This window comes from Acinonyx jubatus, chromosome A2 (assembly GCF_027475565.1).
Source record: "Acinonyx jubatus isolate Ajub_Pintada_27869175 chromosome A2, VMU_Ajub_asm_v1.0, whole genome shotgun sequence".
Classification (NCBI taxonomy): Eukaryota; Metazoa; Chordata; class Mammalia; order Carnivora; family Felidae; genus Acinonyx; species Acinonyx jubatus.
Genome location: NC_069383.1, coordinates 159,112,066 through 159,127,676, shown reverse-complemented (window position 1 = coordinate 159,127,676; position 15,611 = coordinate 159,112,066). Strand labels below are relative to the sequence as shown.

General features: G+C 40.8%; 2 protein-coding genes across 2 annotated transcripts in view; one reads left to right on the top strand and one right to left on the bottom strand.

Annotated features, from left to right (window-relative positions):
- The first annotated feature begins 5,068 nt into the window (after positions 1-5,068).
- LOC106979015 (methyl-CpG-binding domain protein 3-like 1) lies at positions 5,069-6,912 on the top strand. The gene is made up of 2 exons (XM_015076774.3): positions 5,069-5,572; positions 6,159-6,912. The coding sequence occupies exon 2, from the start codon at positions 6,177-6,179 to the stop codon at positions 6,765-6,767; it is 591 nt and encodes a 196-aa protein (XP_014932260.1). The 5' UTR covers positions 5,069-5,572; positions 6,159-6,176; the 3' UTR covers positions 6,768-6,912.
- A 6,731-nt stretch (positions 6,913-13,643) lies between these two features.
- The window catches only part of LOC106979012 (mucin-16), a 71,008-nt gene continuing 69,040 nt past the window's right edge, over positions 13,644-15,611 (bottom strand). Inside the window, exon 50 of the mRNA XM_053219929.1 lies at positions 13,644-13,780. The gene's annotated coding sequence lies outside the window, so the exon portion shown is untranslated. The remainder of the gene's footprint in view (positions 13,781-15,611) is intronic.

Here is a 15,611-nt window from a genome sequence, read left to right as displayed (position 1 = left end):
ACACAAGGCCAGAAGCCTAAATTTGTATTTCAAAGTGGTCATCAAACTGTAAGAAGAATTTATAAAAATGATTCACTTTGCAACAATAGAATGTATTTTGAAAACTTCAATCTTCGGGGTGCCTGGGTGGCTCAGTTGGTTAAGCATCCGACTTTGGCTCAGGTCATGATCTCGCGGTCCGTGAGTTCAAGCCCCGCATCAGGCTCTGTGCTGACAGCTCAGAGCCTGGAGCCTGTTTCAGTGTCTGTGTCTCCCTCTCTATCTGACCCTCCCCCATTCATGCTGTCTCTCCCTGTCTCAAAAATAAATAAACGTTAAAAAATTAAAAAAAAAAAAAGAAAACTTCAATCTTCAAGCATTAAAAAAAAGCTATAATTATCCTTGTGGAAAAATGAAGAGAGCATTACTTTCCAATGTACCTGATAAGCATTTTAGGTACATCGATCCTGAATATTTTCACAGCAAATCTGTAAGGAAGATGCTATTATCTCTTTCACCATTTAACAAATGAGGAAATTGATGGTAGCAAATTGCTAAAATTTTCATATTTCTTAGAAGTTCTCAATAGATATCGTCTTATTTTAAAATTATTTATTGAATTCTCTTTTCACTAATAAAATAATATGTGCCATTCTAACAAATAAACAATGAGCATGTAAAAAATGATTTAATAAGGGGTGCCTGGGTGACTCAGTCGGTTGAGCATCCAACTTCAGCTCAGGTCATGATCTCGCGGCTCGTGAGTTAGAGCCCCGCGTCGGGCTCTGTGCTGATGGCTCAGAGCCCGGAGCCTGCTTCGGATTCTGTGTCTCCCTCTCTCTCTGCCCCTAACCCATTTGCATCCTGACTCTGTCTCTCTCAAAGATAAACATTAAAAAAGATTTTTAATGATTAAATAAAACTACAGTTTTCTTTGAATATAGTTAAGTAGAGCAATCACATTATTTTTCTGCTCTCTGCCTCAGACCTAGGAAGATACTTCCTATCCTAAAAGTTTACTAGAAAACGCTACTACATATTCAAGAATTAGGGAATCCCCATATCATACGCAAACTTCCTGAACACACACACAGAAAGCTGTTATGGAAAAATATGTGATGAAAAAACTCTTAAATTATTAATGAACTAATATCAACACAAATCACAATTAGGCAAGATTTGTCTATAAAGTGGCAAATATTTAAACTCTAGAAATTGAGGAAAGTAATTCATTACATTAGCTGATGTATATAAGAAAAAGATTTTTTCAATCTCACTAAGTTCCAGGAAAACATTTGAGAAAACACACTGCAGCAGTTTTTGCAATAGCCAAAGTTGGAAACAACCTAATTGTACATTGTTGGATGAAAGAATAAAGAAAATGTGGTGTGGGACATCTGGGAGGCTCAGTCTGTTGAGCATCTGACTTCAGCTCAGGTCATGGTCCCATGGTTCCTGGGTTTGAGCCCTACATCAGGCTCTCTGCTGTCAGGGCAGAGCCCATTTCGGATCTTCTGTCCTCCTCTCTCTCTGCCCCTCTCCTGTTCGTGCTCTCTCTCTCTCTTTCTCAAAAATGAATAAACATTAGGGGAAAAAAAGGAAAGAGGAAATGTCTGAAATCAATAATCTAGGCTCCCACCTCAAGAAATTTCATTTTTAAATTTTTTTGTTTTAATTTTTTAAAATGTTTTTATTTATTTTTGAGACAGAGACAGAGTGTGAGCGGGGGAGGGGCAGAGCGAGAGGGAGGCGCAGAATCCGAAGCAGGCTCCAGGCTCTGAGCTGTCAGCACAGAGCCCGACACGGGGCTTGGACTCACGGACTGTGAGATCATGACCTGAGCCAAAGTCGGTCGCGCAACTGACTTAGCCACCCAGGCGCCCCTCAAGAAATTTTAAACAGGAAAATAAACTGAAAGCAATCAGAAATAAGGTAATAATGACAATAATAACATCTATACATTCTAAAACAAATGTCATGGATAATTTAAAAAATGATAAAATATTAAAAAGGAAATAAAATCAATGATTAAATACAAATATACTGTATTTATCAATGGTCACAATATTGTAAAGAGCTCATTTTCACCCCAAATATTTGATTCAATGTAGTAAAGTTAGAACAGAACCATAATATAACTTTTAGATGGTGGAGATGTTCTCAAATTCACAAGGAAGCAAAATATTTCAAAGAGAAGAACTTTTCTGGGGGTGGGGGGAATGAACCACAAAGGAGGATATGGAAAAATAATACACCAAAAGATTCTCTAAAGTTTGTTGTGGGAGGAAAAACCCCATCAAATTGAAGAGGGATATGGAGGTTCCAGAAACAATCCCTTGTATATATGGAAGTTTAGTATTTGATAAAGTTAGCATTCAAGTAAATTGTAAAATGATTATTTAAAATTGTTTAAGGAGAATATATTTATGTCTTTTAAAATGTGGCTAATGTCTGAATTCAGAAAAAAGTTTTGAAGCTAAAATTTAAATTTAAAAACTTTTCTAAATAGTTTATGGATAAAGCGTGCATAACTTAGATATTTTACCCGAATATGAATGTTTATACTGTCAGTAGATGAAACAAAACATGGAAAGTATATGAAGGGTGGGCTGAAAAGTTCTTAGGAAATGAGATTTCCAGGCTAGAGGAGTGACCGAAGCAATAGAAGATATGCTTGCCATGTACTCAAAGATGGATAACATGGCTAAATTTAGTAGGAAAATCCTTGAGGATAGCCATTAATCCAAGACAGAGCACTTATCTGTGAGTCTTGATGGCCGAGGGTAATTGTAGACAGGGACTCTTAAAAGGAGAGGAGAAAATCTCTTGATAGAAGTAAAACAGTTTGTTTTCTAAGATCTGAATGAGTAAACATATAATGTATCTGAGTGGTTTATTGTTCAAAAGCCTAAAAATGTGATAGAGATTTAGGAGATAAAACCTGAATGCCTGTTTCCACTAGGACCTATTTTAATCCTGAAAGCTTTTACTGGAAGGAGGTTTCAGTGTCCTGCGTGAACACCACCGCAGGAGGAAATGGGGCCCACCAGTTCTGCTCCCAAGACCCAACACAGAGAAGCATCTGCATAGACCTTCCAGCCAGGGAGGGAACAAGATGGCACCTTGAGAGTTGGGATGAACATGTGGGTAGAGGTGCTTGGTACGGAGAACTCACCTTTCCATCCTGCCAGCCATGACCTGGGGTATGAACCTGATGGATTGCCAGGTTTCCTATACCTAACAGCCTGCTCCTGCCCAGGAAGGTACCCCCTCCCCTCATTTCCTGCCTTACCCAGAGCCTGGGGCCTGCTTCCAATTCTGTGTCTCCCTCTCTCTCTGCCCCTCCCCTGCTCACGCTCTGTCTCTCTCTCAAAAATAAATAAACTTAAAAAAAACAAACAAACAACGATGGGGTTCATGCTGGTAACTACTTCCTGTTGACATCACCAGGGATATATAAGATAATATTTGCAACGCCCGTGGGCGTGTGGCCCGTGTGTCTGATATATAAACTCAGAGATGAGAATTACAAGAAGGGGACATGGCACAGAATACCTCTCAGTACAGGCCTGGGTTCCAGCTCTACCGTTTAATACATCTTCAACCTTGGGCAAGTGGCTTACCTTATCTGTGTCTCAGTTTCTCCATCTGTCACTGGCATAATAACACGTGTACCTACTTTGTAAGATCATAGAGACCATTAAAGGAGTTAATGTTTGAAAAATGCTTGGAACACCTACCATATCTCAAGTGCTATATCTGTATATTATACATAACATTTATAAATTCTTCTGGCACTGACTGTAAGCTCGAGAGGGCAGGAACAAGTGCCTTGATGTATGTAGAAAGTACTCAATAACAAACGACGGGTAAATGAACGAGCAACATTTATGAATGCATTTCCTATGTCACACACAGCATCCTACTGATATTCCCAAGCAAAATCACACCCTAAGATACCTGTTCTGTCCTGTGTCCTCTTCTCTGATTCTACCCAGGAATTACTGGGGCTTCTTGGACCCTGCTAACTGTGCACACTATAAGTTTTCTTCTCTGTGTCAACAAACGCAATCAGAATCAGCCTAATGAGCCCAAGTCAATCCAATCTCCTCTGTTCCCTGACTCACAAACCCAGTAGTGATTTCATATAATGATATTCTCATTCTAGCCTCTTATTTTCAAGTATTGGCTAGAGTAATTATTATTACATTTACTGTGTGTTTTTAAAAATGACCCTCCCTGAAAAATATTTCCAAACCTATTGAATTTACAAGAGAAGCCAAGGATGGACAAGTCACAAAAAGTCTTGACGCTAAGTCTCTGGTTTGGCTCTTCCTAATTGGTAAATTATGTAAACTTCCAACGTCTCTCTTGAGATCAAGTCCAGTTTGGACTGTGTGGGAGGGAAACCTCATGGCATTTGAGAAATAGTGGTGGTATTCTGGGGCCGATGTCTGCTTCGGAGTGTGTGTGTGTGTGTGTGTGTGTTCTGCATCTTGCTGTGGGGTCAAGGTAGACCCCTCTCCTTGGGAAAATTTTTCCCAGACATGTTGCTCTGGGCTTTATTTTTACACATGACTTAATAAGTGCTGTCAGTAGGACCGCTAAGCACTCTTTACTACGGACTTGAAATTTTTATTTAGCAGTCACCTTTAAAAAGCTAAAAATAAACACGTGAAACTAATCTTAATAGCATATTTTAAAACATTATCGCCAAGATATTTTCATCTGTGCATGCAATCAGTGTAGAAATTAATAGAGATAGTTGTATTTTTGTGTGCTTTAAGAAATCCAGTTTGCACTTTCCACTCACAACACAACCTCGGTTTGTAAATTGAGTTTTATCGGATGTACCTGCTCTATATTTACATTGTAAATGACTCACAGCTGTGAAATAGGAGTCCCGTATATAAGTTGCTGCAAACATACTTAAAAGTTTTCCACTTAAAGATCATGTCATATGAACATTGAAAAGTTCCTACTGGGCCTAGTAACAAAGGAGTCATTGTGACCTTACCAAGGCAAAACCCACAGAATGGTGAGGGCACACACAAGGGTGGGGGTAGTCTGAGAAGGTTCTTGAAGATGAGGCTCCAGAGGCACATGATGTAGAGGGCCTTTTCTCAGCAGCTCACAACAAAGGGGAAGGAATAGAAAGAGCCTTATCGAAATATCAGGCAAGTTAGGGGATCTTGAATAGGTATGAAGCAGAAAGAAAAGTAGGGAATGTTTGAAACAAACCTTGTGAAAAAACAGGGAATAAAAATGCCAACACATGAAAATAAAGTAAAATTTCCAGACATTATGGATGCTTCGCAGGGGAGGCAGGTGATTTTGGATTTATAGTGGTACCAAAACATGTGTGCTCTTCTCAGTAGTTATCATAAGACCAGCAGTATCTAGCATAGCAGATGAACAGGGTCTTTCAGATTTGAAGTTTTATAAGGCAGATACGACAAGTGTTAAAGAATTCTGGATTATTCCAAGGGAATTATTGAGATCATAGACCATGGAATCCAGGAGTGATAGGGATAGGGGAGAAAGTAAGGTGAAGATACAGTGATCTGGCATCACTTCCGATCTTGAGGGACAGGTAACTATTGTATGAGTGTTTGAGTGAAAACTGAAAATGAGGAATTTATGGTGGGTGAATATGTTTTCTGAATTATTTATTTTTGGTCATGACCATTTCAGTTGACGTAAATGTCTGGGATATAGGAGCGAGTTGCTAAGAATGGGGCAGATGATAATTTCATTATTGGTTTAAGCTCTGAAGGAGCTATGAAAACAAAGAGGTCCATGGGCGACCAAATGAATAGTCACATAACACAGAAGGATGGTGGGGCTGAAGACTTAGAGAAAGACTAAGCAACCGTGTGTCCAGAGAGGGAGGACCAGGAATTGTGTGGTTGAGAGTGACAAGCACAAGTGAGAATAAATCGTAACAGAGAGCATCTTACAAAACCATGGAGGAGAAACGATCTGGAGTAGATCCTGAGTTTTAACCTTGAACTTTCTGGTTCTGACACAAATCTATTTGATGATGTCCCAGGACACAGGTCAGACCTATCCCCAAAGGTAGAGAAGGAAGGTGGACGTACAAGATACCAAATAGAATGCTCCTAAGAAGGCAGGCCTCCTTTATAATTTTAATCCAATATCATGACTTATTTTTATAGAGCAAAAGGAAAATAAATATGATGGTCAAGACTTCACAGAGGAAGCAACATGATTGTGGAAACCAATCCAAACTGAAGTCTCGCTTAAGTGTCTCAATCCCTTTGAGGATGTCCAGCTATGTATTTAAGACGCCAGTTACCAGAATCACAGCCCATCCTGGCAACGAGGTCAGATGCCATCACTGGGAGGGAACCTTGGACAAGCCCCAACAGGTGTGCTGGCAAAAGAGACTGCATGGTCTCCAGGCCTGCAGCAGCACAGGGGAACCATTAAGCACTTTGGACCTTGCCAAAGCCTTGCAAAAACTCGCACCTCAGTGCACAGGTGGCTATCTGCCAGGTGTTCTTGTAGGTGGCCCGAACTCGAGCCCCATGCCCATCCTTGCCAGCTCTTCGGATTTGGCCAAGATGATTCCAGAAGCTGGTCTGGGTATCCCGCAGCTCATGTGCAAACAATTTCTGGTGACTGAGGAGGATATCAAGAAACAAGAAAAGAAAGTGAAGACGGCAAGAGAAAGGCTGGCTACAGCACTGGCTATAGACAGACTCGCTAGCAAGGCAGAAAAAGTGAGGGGCCAAGAAGGACATCTCGAAAAACACCATGAATAAAAGGAGAGCCCTGTGCAGATGGAATGCAGCACAGCACTTTATTAATGTCTCTTTGCAGTGTCCATTGTGTCTTCGTGCTCTGAGCCCCTGAAACTTAAGTATGTACCAATACTTTCCTTGTATTAAATTGTATTGTGTGACACAATGGAGACAGTGATTTTTTTTAAGCTGCGAGATTGGGTTTCTGGTGAGGGGAGAAAGGAGATCTTTCCTTTCTGTATTGTACTCTTGTCTTCCTTTACTTTCTTTACTGTGTCATTTATTTGTATTTTCAAGTCAACCGAGTTATCAAGGTCACGGGATTATTTAGTGTTCTGGCCTCACAGAGTAAAACCTGCCTAGTTAATTTTGTGTAATATTCTAACAGATTCCAACATATTTCATTAAAGCTGTTATATCTATGCTCTCAAAGAAGATATGTTTGTAGGTCTCTATTTTTCTGTTCTTTGTTGCATGTGAACTCAGAGGTCAACAGAAAGAAGAAATAAGAGACTTCCCATTTTTAAAATACCTGTACGTGTTGAAAATTTGATCCATGAAAATTGATGTGCCATTTTGGGGATCATGAGGTCAAGAGGGACTGTTCTCAGCATCTTTATCAGTGAGCCACTGCTTGTGGGGATTTAATTGTCTGTTTGCCCAACTAACCTGTGGCAATATTCAAATCCCTTCCATCATTACTTCTTTTGTCTCATGGATTCATCAATTTCTGAGAATGAATTGATAGAAAATAACAGAATATTTGTAGTATTTCTATCTTCCCTAAAAAGGAGTTATTTTAAGATTGAATCTTGAGGGACCTGGGGCGGGGGGGGCTCAGTCAGTTGAGCATCTGACTTCGGCCCAGGTCATGATCTTGCTGCTTGTGAGTTCGAGACCTGTGTCGGGCTCTGTGCCGACAGCTTAGAGCCTGGAGCCTGCTTCAGATTCCATGTCTCCCTCACTGTCTGCCCCTCCCCCACTCATGCTATGTCTCTCTCTCTCTCTCTCTCTCTCTCAAAAATAAACATTAAAAAATTAAAAACTAACTGACTTAGATACACTGATTTTCTCTCCTTTCCTCATGACTCTTGTTACATTTTTCTGGGGTCACATTTCTGCTTCCTGATGAACATTCTCTACTGGTTCTATCACTGAAGGCCTGTGGCAGGTCAACGTTGAGTCTTTCTGTATTTCAGAAAGTGCTTTTATCTTTTTCTTTGAAAGATAGTGTGGTGACGTGTTTAATTTAGGTTCTTAGTAATTTTTTCCTTCCTCGCTGCTTAGTCTTTCCAAGTGTCCATATCATTAGCTATAAAATGGGAGTGCAGCTGTCAAGGATGGTGACTATAAGTGAGATTGTGCACGCAGAGCTTGCCAGTCATGTTGCTTAGTAGATATTAAGTAGTCAGTAACGATACTCTTGTTATTATTATTATAATTTCCAGAGAAGACATTCTCAGAGACTGCTTGGGACTGAGGATGTGAACCTCACACCAAGTAAGTACGAATGGTGGTATCACTGTTACTTCTCAGCCCTTGTGTCTTCAGCCGTGATCGTCTGCAAACTGTGTAGAGATTGGGCCATCTGTTCCCACGAACCCAAGGCAGGACAGCACAGCTCTCCCTGACCCTGGGTCACTCTAGGCTGCTTCCTGGGGAACCCTGCTCTATCTGGTTGGATGAAGAAAGACTGGCTTTGTCTTTAGATTTTTTTCCCCAATGAGCTTTATTTGTCTTTAAATCCAAAGCAGACTCTGTAGCTCTCTCCAGTCTTGGTATTACTCTGGAGACTGAGGCTTTCTGGATACCTAGTGATCCCAGCTCCAAGTCCCAAAGTTGATCATGGAGTCATTTATGACTTGCTCATTTCCTTCTTGGACCATTTCCCATCGTGGGGGACCCATGATGGGAGAGGAGCCCCTGAGGTAGACTGGTCTGGAAGTCCTGGTGCACCTGAGCTTCAGGGAATGAGGCGGTGTAAGGGGAATTTTGGGGGTGGGGCAAGATGGAGGAACAGAGATGGCAGTGATGGCTGGCACAGAGGCAAGGGGAGGTGTGCTCCCAGGTTTCTAGGAAGAGAAACCTCACACTGAGGTGGGATGTTGATTTTATACAATGACAATGTCTGTGACTTTTTTTTTTTTTTTTTTTTTTTGCCAGTTCTAGTGCCCTTGAGGGACGAAATGGCATAAAACCAAAAGACAGGGTTGCAGTTGCCCTTTGAGGACTTAGTGAAAGGGGAACATTTCATCTTGGTACCCTGGGAACTAGTTAGGGGCCAAGTCAAGAAGGGCTCAGAGGCTGTGTCCGACCAATGTGGTTTATTTCTATTCCAGCCAAGCTCCCTTGGAGCCGCAGGCAGAGCTCACTGCAACTTCAGGTCTAGGTGTGGCAGGTAATAGCCCAGGCTGTGTTGCTGAACCTCGTAGTCTCCCTCCTTCTTCCGCAGGCGGATGGTGACCTGCAAGGGCAAGGAGAGGGCATGAGAATGGTCTGATCCGCTACATGGGACTCCGGGGACGGAGATGGCCAAAGCCACAGAGGCTTGCCTCCTATATCTCTCTCAACATAATTTTCTCTTAGTACTTCTTTTCCTTTCCCTTGTCCCTCTTTTTTAAAAAAAAATTTTAAGTTCATTTATTTATTTTTGAGAGAGAGACAGAGAGAATGAGTGGGAGGAGCAGACAGAGAGGGAGAGAGAGAATCCCAAGTAGGCTCTCACTGTCAGTACAGAGCCCGATGTGGGGCTGGAACCCATGAAGCACGAGATCAAGACCAGAGCCAAAATCAAGAGTTGGACACTTAACCGACTGAGCCACCCAGGTGCCACTGCTTTGTCTCTCTTTTTTTAAATGTTTTTTTTTTTTTAACGTTTATTTATTTTTGAGACAGAGAGACACAGAGCATGAACGGGGGAGGGTCAGAGAGAGAGGGAGACACAGAATCCAAAACAGGCTCCAGTCTCTGAGCGGTCAGCACAGAGCCCGACACGGGGCTCGAACTCACGGACTGCAAGATCATGACCTGAGCTGAAGTCGGACGCTTAACCGACTGAGCCACCCAGGTGCCCCGTTTTGTCTCTCTTTTATCTCTTTCTCATCTTCTCTCTTCCCTTTAACTTTGTTTTTCTACCATTTTCTCTGATATCCCATTCATACCCTCTCCCTCCCTCTCTCCATCTCACTCATTCACCCCTCTCCCTTCCTCTCCTTCCACACACACCCCCTCTAGCTTAATTGAGGTATAACTGATGTACAATGAACTGCATACATGTAGAGCAAATGATTTGATAAGTTTTGATTATAATTTGAACCATCACCACAATCAAGACAAGGAGTGCTCCTCATCCCCAAAAGTGTCTTCGAGCCCCTCTGTAATCACTCCTTCCTTGCCATTTGCAAGCACATTCTCATTCCCAGGCAACCCCTGATCTGATTGATATCCCTATAGATTAGCTTACATTCAACAATTTGCTTATAAACAGGATCATAAACTATGCATTCATTGTTATCTGGCTTCTTTCCCTCCACATTATTATTTTAAGATTTATGCATGTCAGTGCATGTATTTATAATTCATTCCTTTTTATTGCTGAGTAATATTCCATCAGGTGATAGATCATGGTTTGTTTGTCTATTCACCTGTTGATGGACTTCTGGGTTGTTTTCAGTTTTTGGCTAGTAAAATAAAAGTTACTATGAACATTTGTGCACATGACTTGGTATAGATTTTATTTTATTTTATTATTTTATTTTATTTTATTATTTTCTGCACAGTAAAGGAAATAATCAACAAAACTAAAAGGCAACCAATGGAATAGAAGAAGATATTTGCAAATGACATATTGGATAAAGGGTTAGTAACCAAAATCTATAAAGAACTTACCAACACAACACCCCAAAAAACAAATAACCCAGTGAAGAAATGGGAAAAGACATGAACAGACACTTTTTGAAAGAAGAAATCCAGATGGCTAACAGACACATGAAAAGATGTTGAACGTTACTCATCATCAGGGAAATACAAATCAAAACCACAATGAGATACCATCTCACACCTGTCAGAGTGGCCAAAATTAACAATTCAGAAAACAACAGATGTTGGGAAGGATGTGGAGAAAGGGGAACACTTTTGTATGACTGGTGGGAATGCAAACTGGTGCAGCCACTCTGGAAAACAGTATGGAGGTTACTAAAAAAAAAAAAATAGAACTACCCTATAACCCAGCAATTGTACTACTAGGTATTTATCCAAAGGATATTTTATTATTTCTCTTGCATGAATTCCTAGGAGTGGAAAGGCTGGGTAGGTGTACGTGACCTTTAAAGATGCATCCAAGCTATTTCTCACTATTTGAGAGTTCTGGTTGTTCCTCATCTTCACCAACAATTATTATAGTCAGTCTTTTTAATTTTAGCCACCCTTGTGTGTCACAATACCTCATTATGACTTTCATTTACATTTCCCTAAGGACTAATGTTGTTTTAAAGAATGAAAAAGTTGGGGCGCCTGGGTGGCTCATTTGGTTAAGTGTCCAACTTTGGTTCAGGTCAGGTCCTGTGGTTCATGCCTTTGAGCCCCACATCAGGCCCTGTGCTGGCAGCTCAGACTCTGGAGCCTGCTTCAGATTCTGTGTCTCCCTCTCTCTGCTCCTCCTCCACTCGTGCTCTAACTCTCTCAAGAATAAATAAAAAAACATTAAAAAAAAAAAAAGGAAAAAGCAAGCCACACACAGAGTGGGAGAAAAAAATCACAAAACATATTCCCAGCAAATGACATGTATTTATAAAATATAAAGAATTCTTACAACCCAATGATAAAAAGACAAGCAACCCTTCCTTCCTTACCAGGAAACAGCAGATCAGGCATGTGATGAGTACCAGGAGTCCCGCCAAGCAAATGAGGATGATGGCCCAGAAGGGGAGGTCTGGGGAGACAAGGGCTGGTGTTAGCCTCCTCCTGTCATTTTCCAGGGCTCCTGCTGTCCCTGCATTGTGCCTAACAGTCCCTGACCTGCCTTGGCCACCTTTCATCATCATCTATGACTCTGGGTACATGGGTCTCTTTGATCAGGTATAGCATCAAGACATTCCTGCCCCAATCTGGGTTGGAGCTTCTTTGAGGCTTACCTGAATTCTCAGTCAAGACATCATTTCTGTTGGGAGAATACCCTGGAAGTGAATGAAATGGAGAATGCACATGAGTTTGTTTTATGCTTTTTAAATAAAACTTTTCAAATGCACAGAAACATAGAATATCATAAACATATATCACCTAGGTTTAACAATGTATATTTCACCCGATTAAAACATTATTTCATCCAATGTATAAATTATCAGCACTCACCACCTTTGCTTCATATTTTCACTGAAATGTTGAAGTAGGAATTATGATGTTGACCCATTTTTCTCTAAAAAGGCTACCTAATCCAAGGCTATTATCACACTACAGGGGTGTAATTAATTAAATCAAATTCATACCAGTGGACAAGGAGGACCAAAATTGGGCTGAGCCATCTTATAATAGTTTGGGGGAGAATGGGTCATCCTAGTTGGTAAGCCCAGGGGATCTCTCTAAATTTGTAAATTCCCAAATGTCTCTTCTCTGCCTACAAACACATTCACCCCCTTCTCCTTTACCAAGTTGCTTTATACCCACTTTCCAGGATTCACCTGCAGTGTAATTTCCTCCAGGAAGGCTTCTCTGATTACCACTCCCAAGTATGAATTATTTCACATTAAATAATTTATAATTTTCAATTGCCTATTCTTGTTATTGCCAACTGCAACACAAACCCCATGAGGGTAGGGACACATACTACCCACTGGGCATGGGGGCAGGTTTCAGGCCCCCCTAGTATACGCCCTCTCCCTAGCCAATTTCTTATAGATGTGCTATCCAATATGGAGCAGCTACAAGTGGCTTCTTAAAAATAATTTTAATTTTTCTTTTTTTTCTTTTTTCCAACAAACCACAAGAGACTCTTAATGAGAGAGAACAAACTGAGGGTTGAAGGAGGGAGATGGCTGGGAGATAAGCTAGATGGGTAATGGCTATTAAGAAGGGCACTTGTAATGAGGACTGGATATTGTATGTAAGTGATGAATCACTGAATTATACTTCTGAAACCAATACTGCACTGTATGTTAACTAAAATAAAAAAATAATTTTAATTAAATAAAATTAAAAATATGGTACCTTGGTAACATTAAAACTCAGGAACTGTAAAAGCCAGTCACATTAGCCAGACTTCAAGTGCTCAATGGTCACATATGTCTACTGTACTAGACAGCACACATATAGAACAATCCATCATTGCAGAAAGTTCTGCATGGTGCTGATCTAGAGCAAAACTTGGCAAATGACACCCTGTGGGCCATGTCAGGTCCATTGCCTGTTTTTATACAGCCTGTCAGGAAGAAAAGAGGTCCATCCCCTATGTCCGTCAAGGCTGGCTCACACACAGCTTGGAGCCAGAGGCCCTTACTGACTGTCTCGCCAAGTGACTTCAGCACAGAGATGAGAGACAGAATTCCAGAGAAGGGAAGTGACCAGCCTGAAGTCACAGAGCTATCTCCGAGAGAGCAACTATCTCCAATATCCCACCGGGTGTCCTTTCCTCTCCTTCGATGGTGGATAAGAAGGGGAGGTCTGGGGAGACAAGGGCTGGTGTTAGCCTCCTCCTGTCATTTTCCAGGGCTCCTGCTGTCCCTGCAGGACAGCCTGGGAGACTATACCATTTCCTGCCAGCCTAAAAAAAGTTCAATGCTGATTTAACCCCAGGTCTCCAGATTCCCAGGAAGAGCCCCCCATGTGTGGAAGTTGGAACCCTCCACTCCTGCCCCAATGACCAGGATGCCTTACCATCCACAAGGACACTGTTTCTGTCCAGGGTAAAATTCTGCAGCTGGGTACCATTTTGGGTCAGCCTCAAGAACTCCTCATAGACGGCAATTCTGTCCAGTCTCCGAGCCAATGGTGAAAAGTTACAGATGGAGTCCACCCCAGTGTGGTTGCTGTCGGGGACAGACCTGGAAGGGCAAAAGGGATGAACAAGGGTATCTTGAATTCTACCCTGCTTCTAGAAGGAAGTCATGTCCAAAAGGACTTTCTGCAATGATACAAACATTTGTGCCTAAATATCAAAATACAGTCATTATTAGACTCAGGTTGTTGTTGAACACTTAAAGTATGGTACTATGGGTGAGTAACTGAATATCTCATTTAATTTAATTTAATGAATTAATAAATAGTCATGGGGAGAACACATTTGAAACATTTGGACTAAGGACTTCCAAAAATGCATAAAATCATTGAGAACACTGGCAAGAATGGCCAAAATCAACCTTTTCATTAACCAAAGGTTTGCAATAATCTGAGGATCATTTAGTTGAGGGAAAAGATGGCTGAATCTTGATAAAAGGAGCAAGCTGTATGGCATTAGAACTTGCATTATTTCCAGGCTGCTCTCACAATATCCCTAGACACTTTGAAAACCAGCAGTATGAGAACCATGGTAGCCGTGAAAACCAGCAGACAAGTAGCCATAATGTGTTTGGAATTCCCAAAAACAACCCATTCCCACTGACTTTTCAATATCTGACCTGTCTGGAGATTTCTTTTAGAAAGCCCCATTTTCAAGATTTGACTTTATTTGATTCCAAACTTTTTCGGTCAGGGAAGCCTATTCCCAGGGCACTTGCCCAAAACAATCAGTGATTATTGTTTAACATGGCAGCTGCCTGAGGAAGCAGTAACAGTTGAGGCAGGCAAGAGGTGAGCCAAAAAGTTTTTAAAAAGTAGGGAATGAGATGTCCCTGAGGGGTTTTGAAAAGCTCCAATGTGTTTGTGGGGATCTAGAAAGTCACAAGTGTGTGGGGTTGTGTGAATACCTAGGAAATATTTGAGTAGGCCTTAATCTCTCACCTCTAGCTAAAAGGCTAGCTTAATATCTTAAAAAATTGTCAGTGGAATAGAGCATATTAATAAAGGACAAATGCCACCCAATCTCAAACACATCCAAAAGGAGAATATGAGAAAATACAACATCCTTTATGATTAAAAAAAAACAACAACAAACTAGGAATAGAAAGTAAAGTTGCTCAACCTGAAAAACAGCATCTGTGAAAAACTCACAGATAAAATCATACTCAATGGTGAAAGACTGAAAGTTTTCCCCTAAGACTGGGGACAAGACAGTGTTGTCTTCCTTCATTTCATGTCCTATTTACATTTTAATAGATGTAATTCTAATAAAATAATCAGGCAAGAAAAAGAAATGATAAAAATTCAGATGGGAAGGAAAGATGTAGAATTATCTCTATTTGCAGATGACATGTTATTAGATATAGAAAATCCTAATACACAGACACAGACACAGACACACATAGCTGAAAACTATTAGTTCAGCATGAATGTAGGATATAAGACCAATGTACAAAAATCATTGTATTTATATACACTAGCAATTAACATTCTTTAAAAAATTTTTTTTAATGTTTATTTATTTTTGAGAGAGAGAGAGACAGAGTGAGTGGGGAAGGGCACAGAGAGAGGGAGACATAGAATCCAAAGCAGGCCCCAGGCTCCAAGCCATCAGCACAACCCATGAGCTGTGAGATCATGACCCAAGCCGAAGTCAGATGCTCAATCAACTGAGCCACTCAGGCGCCCCTAGCAATTAACATTCTTAAAAATGAAATAAAACAATTCCATTTATAACAGCATCAAAGAACAAAATACAAAACATGTAGGAATAAATTTAACAAAAACATTGTGAGATTTGTACATTGAAAACTATAAAACATGTTGAAAGAAATTTTAAAATACCTAAATACATGGAAACGCATCCCATGTTCATAG

What these genes read in the sequence shown, in the direction of transcription:
- LOC106979015 (XM_015076774.3), top strand. Translation starts at nt 6,177, where the DNA reads ATGATGGTCAAGACTTCACAGAGGAAGCAACATGATTGTGGAAACCAA.